Below are 8241 nucleotides of genomic sequence, written 5' to 3'. Positions count from 1 at the left end.
GGTTGGGGTGAGTGGATAGAGGAGAGACAAAAGAAGAAAAGCAACAAGACACAACAATCAAACACTGGTCAGGTTGATGTGGCCAGTGACTGCTCGTCAGAGATGTAGAGCTCCAGGGCCAGGGCAACCTGCAGAAAGGTACAGGGAGAGAGAGAGGACACACTACGGGAGAGAGGAGACACAAAGTTAGTAATGTGTAATGGTGGCATATAGAAGCATAGGGAGAGAGAGGGGAGGAGAGGAAGTGTTGAATGCTTGTGCTTAAAACCATTAGTTAGATAATACATATCATAGGACTGTTTGTCACCTCTATTTGGTTTGTTAAAATGTCATTATTGCAATCTTCTAACACCATCACAAGTACGCGGTGCATTCAGAGACACTCTGTCATATGAAATTTGAGTCACAGGTCAAACATTTGAATCCAATAAACAACCAAATTAATGAATATGTTTCACAGTGTAGGTGTTTGATTATTAATGGAGCTTCTGACAACACAGATAGTGAATCTTTTTTAAATTTTAGATTGCAGGTCTGCAAATGCATCATCAACAAAAGATTTGAAACGGGGTTCTGCGTGCGGCTGCAGTGCTACGCGGTGGTGCTCACTGGTCACTCTTGTTTGGCTTTGACAGTAGTCTCTTGCATCCTAGTTCTCTTTTTGTCTTTGGCTGAACAGCACAGAGCAGAAATGTAGTGAAGTGCAGGATTCTCTCAAAGCTCTCAGGCTATGAATCATCTTAATGTAGTGTGTGCCAGCAGGTGAAAATGACGCAAATTTGTTCCCACAGTGAAATATGCCACACACTGATCCTCCTCTTGTGATCAGGTTGGTGTACAATCAGAGCCATTTTGTTTCCACGCAGGCACCACATTAAAAGACGGTTAGATAATCAGTAATTTTTGTGTGTATACAACAGTGTTCCTGAAATTGCCAGTGGAAAGACAATTTCTTTCTCACTTTGTTGATGTTAGACTCATAGGCCGATTAGTTTATCTGACATGACAATGATATCTAGACCTCAAAATATTAAGTAATCTAGGTTTTGCTATGATAACCTGAACATTTTGATAGGGGTTTAAATTCTTCAGTTTTACAGGGTGTTGCTGAGTGGTTAGAAATGTGAGTTATTTCTATGTGCCTATTACCTTAAATGAAGACATGGAGAGAGGACAAAAGGAAGTGGGATATCTACACCAGCATGTTAAGCAGATCTCAGCCACAAAGGAGAAACTCTGCTATCTGACAAAGCACAATGGAGGAAAATATAATGTATGCAAATGAGGGAAACAGACAAAGACCCTTTTCTTCTCTCTGCGGTATGTCGACTGTATCAGATTCCTAACCCTCTTTTCAGCCAATCCACTGTGCTCAAACTGCATTATAGAAAAAGATTTTTCTAACAGCATTTGCCTCTTTGCTGCATTGCGCTGCACATGGTTAAATAAAACTGCATGTGAAAGCAGTGTTTTAATTGTATGGTCCTACAAAGTGATGTGACCACATAATGAAACTGGATTTATTTAGATGGTTATACTTGGAGCTTGATGTAGAATTGAATGCACCCATATTCAGAACTAATGACATTATTGAATAGGCAGCATTTGAATCAAGAGCAGTAATTAAAGTGATGTTGTGAAAATGTTTTCGGGTTTCTTTTGGGAGTCTTCAGGCCCACTCCACCAGACTTACAAACAGCTTCATCCTCCGGGCTGTGAGGATGCCGAACGCTGTCCATTAGCCCCCCAATTTTAGTTTCCTAAATGGTATGGCTTTCAATACTAGGTGAGATAAACGGTATTTCGATTTTCTGTACATCCTGCACATATAGTGAATTGACAATAAAAATCTTTGATCTTGATCTTAGTTGTCTATTGAGATTCACACTTCATAATCACTGTGGTCTTTTTCAAAGAAGAAAAAGAATGAAATGAAGGTGAAGTCAAGTCAATTGAAATAATTTTGTAGGTGATTTTAAAAATTGTTCTGTTTTGTGTTTTGCAGCTTCAAGGATCTTTGCGGCGGAAAATTGAGGGTCATGCACCAGGACACACACCCAAGCAAAATGGTCTCGCCTGTGGTTTTTCTGCTTCAGACTTTAAGAGGGTCCGTGTGGATACCAGTGGTCTAGGGCATGGGCCCTGCAACCATAGCATGACCCAGTCTCACTCTCTGCAAGAGTCATCAAGCATGGGTATGCCGAGGAAGAATTACATGATACCCCATGCCGTGGGATCAGATCTATTCAACATGACCCTGAAAGAAATGAAAAAAGAGCCCATTGAGGTCCAGTCTTGTGGCCAGTCACATGCAGAGATGATTTTTGACTTCAAAGATGAAGGTGGTGGTCAGATTGACCCAGAGCTCCAGGATCTGTTTGATGAGCTGACAAAGACAGTGCCCCCGCTGAATGACCTGGATTTTGAGAAGATGCTAAAGCAGGATGATGCATTTGGATTGGATCTAGGTCGGCCAAGCTCTGCAGGAGCAGCAGCAAGTCTGTGTTCCCCAATGGAGAAGCCGGTAAAGATGGAGCATTCGCCAGATTTTGGCCAAGTTCACTGTGGCTCACCGCAGCTTCGACCAGCCTCGGCAGGGCCCTCTTTCACGCTGACCAGCACCTCTTCTACCACCACGTCACAGAAAGCTCCCACTCAGTCAGGACACCCCCGAGCCATGCCCTGCTGGCCAGAAATATCCCATGCAGAGCAGCTGAAGCAGATGGCAGCAAACCAGCAGCAGCCGAGCTCTCTGCTCCATCACCACCACCAAACACCACCTGCAGCACTGACCAGCTGGGCTCCTGCAATAAGCACCCACTCCTCCACTAGCACCTTTCTCCTGGACAAGGTCTCCAGCCCAGCAACGCTTAGCCAGCAGAGGAACAGCTCCCAGAGTAAAGGGATTAACAACTCTTTCTTCAAGTCAAATGGCCACAATGGCTCCCATCATTTGGACATGAAAGTCCTCAACACCAAGCCCACGTTGCACTTCAGTCCCAAAGCATCCCCTTCTGTCAGCCAGCCGACAATTGTCATGGCAAGCTCAGCGAACAAGACTTCGGCCCCACAGCAGCAGTCACTATCCACAGGCCAGAATCAGCCACGTTCACTTCTCCACTTCCAGAATCAGCAGATTTCCACATCAGGGGCCCTATGTCTGCAGCCCAAGTCCATTCCTGCAGGGCTGCCTTTCAAAATGTCACAACAGCAACAGGTAAGGACTCTGTCCAGACCCCCTTCACACATGGTATTATGTGAAAACCTTGGATCTCCAAGCTTTTAGGTATTTAAACAGAATGGCCTTGTGTTTGTCTTTATGATAGAGCATAGTTTTTTATGAGCTTAAGATGTTTTCCAGCTATATAAGTGTGGAATTGTAAACAATAAAATCACCAGATTTGTGATCTAAAAATTACACCTAGAGCCAAAGTATGAGGTATGTGTTTATAGTTAATGGCATTAACCATAATCTATAGTGTCCCAGTAAAGTGCCATGACTTGAAAGTGCAATTTTTAATAATTACCAAGTATAAGAAGCTGAAAGTACATTTTCTGTTAGATCATCCAGTGTTTCCTTTCTTGTATGACTGTATTCATTTTGCATCGGATGTTGAATGACTGGCTTGAGTATTTTATTAGTCTGCATACACAAAATGGATGATGGCATAGTAACATAATAAACAGTCAAACCCACTCACTAGAGTCTTCCTCATAAGTTGGTTTCCTCAGTTTGCTTGCAGCTGCCAACCTGCTGTCTCAAACAGTAACAGTGCAATGCTGTTTGTTTTGGGACTTTATTGCTCAAGCCACTGTCTGCGCCTTTGCTGTTGAATATGCATTTCCCCTGAAAGTGTTTTGACGATGACACAGATTGCCAGAGCATGGTAGATTAACATGCAGGACTTCTAATTTCTCTGCTTGTCATGGTGGCTCCCTGTCAGGGCACAGATATGCACAGCGGGATTTGCTAATTGGAGGTTGTTAGCTACAAGGGACAAGTGGTGGAAAATGACAGTAATCTGCTTAGGCTGGTGCCGGAGGTTGAATCACTGATTTGTTATGATTCAGGAGATTTAGACTACCCCCCTTTCATTTTTGCACTAACAGTATATAGTTGTCTTTGTGTGAAATGATAATGCGAATCACATGAGAGCTCTCGTAACCTCTACAGATCAAGGGACGTGCTTGAGTGACTGGGAGAGGGCAGGGGGAGGGAGTGGGGGAGGGAGTTGCACAGACATGCTAGTAAACAATATAAGATGAATACCACATTGTGCGTGGCTATAACTGAACCAGTTTTACCACTATACCAGGGAGCCATTTACAGTCTAAACAGAACGTGTGGTTGTGCACACTGAGGTTGTCAGACTCCCCTAAGTAAAACGTTTTGATTATCAGAGGCTTTCTATGGATGTATGAGGCAGAAATATGCTAAATCTGTGAATAATCTAAATAAGAAGCAGCAGGACTCCACACCACCGGTGTCACAACATATCTGACAATTTATAAATAACAGTACATTTGATAAAGTGAAATTACTGATTATGTTAGAATTCGCATTAGGATATTTTAATTAATAATCAGTAATAATATTCCTGTAGTTCTAAATAAAGCCTATGTTATAAACATTAAATAACAGCAGTGCATAAAAAGGGGAAGAGTTGGACATCAAATAATAAAATAAAGCTTCAAAAAGATTTTGATAAAATAGTTAAAAATGTAACTTTTCCAAAGGCCAGAGCTCCTGACAGTAAAAGCTGGGTCATCTCTGGTTGGTACATTGCTGAAGACATGAGACAGGCCTTGAGTTCATAAAGATCTGGCATGACAACTTTCCAAAGGACATTTTATTCTATTGTGTAGTTCATTGGAACATATAAAAAGTGTAGACATAAAACTAGGGATATTATACCATAGAAATGGTGGAGAAGAAACAAGACATGTTAGAATTAAACATTTCTAAAAGTTTTTCCAGTCAGCACAGACAGGGTTACAAGTCCAGCTAATGAGAAGGGAACAGCTCACAGAGGGGAGAAAAAAGTCTCTTCTCACAGCGAATTGAATTAGTGATGCCAGTGAAATAGACTCTGAAAGAGGGCTCTGATCCCCTGTGTAACAGCAGTGACTAGCAGCGGACTTCCTCTCACTGAGTGAAGACCTGTTTTTAAAACGGCCGGAGATGTGAGCTTTGGTGCTTGTTTGAAGCTTCTTGCAGTTTCAAAATCGGCTGCTGAGTCAAACATGTCAAATTCCAAATCCACCCCTCTGCAGCTCTCAAACTGTGAGATCACACACACACACAGAAACCCTCACTCACTTAAAGTACAAATACATTCTCTGGCAGTATACGCTAGACGACGCTAATGCATAATGAAGTGTGGGTTCCTCTGGTTGGTGGGCATTGCTATCTCAAGGACAAAACTTTTGTGCTGCTAGTCACATCAATAGTGTAGCAGCGTTGTGCATTTAAACTGAAGAAAGGGGGGAATTCATGACGGCAGCGATGGCAAAAGAGACGATCCTTAAAAATGATTACAGCTCTTTATTATTTATTGTGTCTGAAATAAAAAAAAATCAATTCCAGTTTCCGCAGCAGTAGAAAGCATTTTGGGATAACTAAATACAAACCAGGTTCAAAAAGGATAATTTAGTTAGATGAATAGGATTGGTCTTGCTTTACTGAAATTGTTAATCCCTCCTTGATAGATTAATAAAATGTTTAGCTATTCAGTTCTGTAATTTTAAGTATCTAATTCTGATCAAGTAGAGTAAAACAGATGTAGTATCTTTGACTTAGGCTCTTTATTATTGAATGCTAATGTATGTTTGTATTTTTTTATTAAATAATTCATATTCAGTTTTACATTTACATCATTTGGCAGGCAGTCTTATCCAGAGTGACTTAAACACCTCCTCAGCACAAGACAATGCTGTTAAATTAAATGAAGACAGGCATTTGGCAGCAGTTTCCTCACCTCAGTGATGAGCTTCAGCTAATATAGATTTGCGTTTTAATACTACATGGAGGCCTGTACTTTGCTTCCTGCAGAATAGAATAATAAATAGAATTGTAACCCAGATTCCAGCTGCAGCTAAAGATAAAGTTTTGCTTACAGTAAATAATGACTCCTCAACTTTTCTTGAAGATCTTATGGCACCACATCCCTCAGATGGGGGGGGGGGGGGTGGGGGGGGGCTCAGGCTACTAGGGCACTCTGGCATGTGAAGGGAGTACTTGTTTCCTGGGAAAGGGAGCTGCGGCCAAGTCCAGATGCCGAGGGGCTCCCCAGGGATGTCGTCCTGAGCCCAGACTGGAGGAAGTGCAGTGTGAGAGCTGGCGAGGCTGGGCCTGGATCACTGTCAGCTGCCTGCGCTGTCGCAGGATGGGAGACTAACTCACTCCACTCCTTTTCTGAGGCCCAAGACACATGTGGTATTCATTTACAACAAGTTTGTGAAGAATGAGAATGGGGCAAAAAACATGGAAAACGGCTTTATGACACATCAGGATTACAGAGCGCATTACTCAGTTGAACATGCTAAAATGCCCCTCATTGGGGTTTTCTTACAGGAAACATGGAACAAGCCCTTTCCATTGTACGTCTGCAGGGAAAATGTCTGTGGTGGTCACAGTTTCTCACAGCCTTGCTAACTAGATACAGTGAATCAAAGCCAGTGACTCTGCTTTATAAAGTAACAGGAAAACCCACTGTTTTGATGGTTCAGTCCCTGTGTAACCTCATTGCCATGCTTGGTTTGCTGTGTGGGTTGAACTTGAGCAGAGAAGATGAATATTAGCTCATGTGAAACAGCTTGTGATTCCTGATGAGTTTCAACTTCCCTCATTCTCTAACCCGGTCTCGTTAGTTCTCTAAATTTCAGCCCCATTCATTATCTCTCTCTCACTCACACACACTTGCATCTCTGTACTCCCTCTCTTTCTGTTTTTCTCTTTGGACCACAGAGTCACCACCCTGTAGAGAGTCATCCTCTGCCTCAAATAAATCTGTCCTCTAGGTAACAGCCTCTGCTAAATGCACTGTTAGATTTTGAATCCACTTCACCCTGGGACACATCAACACAATGACTGACATTGTATACACAGCAAGTGTTGACTTGGATTTGGTGCACATTAATCTCTTTCATGACAAGTGCTTGCCCTTGGTAAAAAGCTCGAGCATAGTGAGCATCCTTGTGTCCCCAGAAAAGCCAGATTTAACTTGGATGATGTGCAGAGGTGCCTAAAAAAGAACCCATAACACATTAAACACCCGTGATGATGAAAGCTTATCTGAAAAAGCATGTGTTCAGAACAAGATTCTCTCCGTTTTATTTAAATCCTTACGACTACAACATTTTAATCAGCGTGATAGTGTCAGGAGCCTAATGGGTTTCCAGAGGCTGGAATTTCTTCTTGCCAAACACAACATAGTGATCAGTAAAGGAGAGCTTTTAAATGTAGGTAGTCATGGTGCTGGTGCTTAACTTCCCATCGGCACACATTCTTGCTAGCTCAGGGATTCTTTCCACTCTCTTTAGACACAATTATCAAGGGAGAAGCAGGCCTTGAGGAGGGCGCACACTCCCCCTTCCAAAAAAAGCCTCTCCCCTCGTCTCCCATTTTCATCTGCAGAGGGAGTAGCCTTGACCACATTCTGGGGGTTGAATAGCATCTTTGACACAGATCTGAAATGTCTTGTAGAGGTTTGCCCTCTAGTGGCCAACCTCTAATATTGCATGGTTTTGCACTGTGTTTTTCTGCAGCTTTCATGGCATTTGGCTCCAGTCTCCAGGCACTTAGCAGAGCAGAGCCAAAAAGATATATTTAGAAATTAAAAAGTAGCACCACTGACACTAATGTAAAAGCATCATGTGTCTCTTCTTCTTAGGGTGTTCCTCCTGGTCCGAGGCTGCCCACTAATGGAAGCTTAGGTGTTATGTCAGGCCAGTTGCAGCCACAGCCCCCAGCGCCCAGCACCCAACAGAAAAGCCCAGTCAGAACTCAGGCCATGCAGAGACAGCTTCAGCAACAGCAGCACACCATGGGCAATTCAGTAAGCTGTGTTTACATCATACAGCTTTCACCAATTAATAAGCAGTTCTGACTTTGAGAATCCGTTAATACTGACTAATCAAATAATTAGTATCCACAACTTCGTCTTTCCTTTTCAGGACAAAGACAATGCACATGATCAGTTCAGTCGTCATCTCACCAGACCACCACCTGATTATAAGCAG

At 42.6% G+C, this 8241-nt stretch overlaps 1 protein-coding gene across 1 annotated transcript in view; it reads left to right on the top strand.

Annotated features, from left to right (window-relative positions):
• Positions 1-8241, top strand: part of maml2 (mastermind like transcriptional coactivator 2) — a 37355-nt gene that overhangs the window by 28150 nt on the left and 964 nt on the right. The window contains exons 3-5 of the mRNA XM_020614762.1: positions 2006-3217; positions 7893-8057; positions 8176-8237. Coding sequence (XP_020470418.1) covers positions 2006-3217; positions 7893-8057; positions 8176-8237 — 1439 coding nt within the window. The remainder of the gene's footprint in view (positions 1-2005; positions 3218-7892; positions 8058-8175; positions 8238-8241) is intronic.

Source organism: Monopterus albus, unplaced genomic scaffold (assembly GCF_001952655.1).
Source record: "Monopterus albus unplaced genomic scaffold, M_albus_1.0 scaffold150.1, whole genome shotgun sequence".
NCBI classification, from domain to species: domain Eukaryota; kingdom Metazoa; phylum Chordata; class Actinopteri; order Synbranchiformes; family Synbranchidae; genus Monopterus; species Monopterus albus.
The sequence above is the reverse complement of the archived record's forward strand: the minus strand, read 5'-3'. Positions and strand labels throughout refer to the sequence as shown.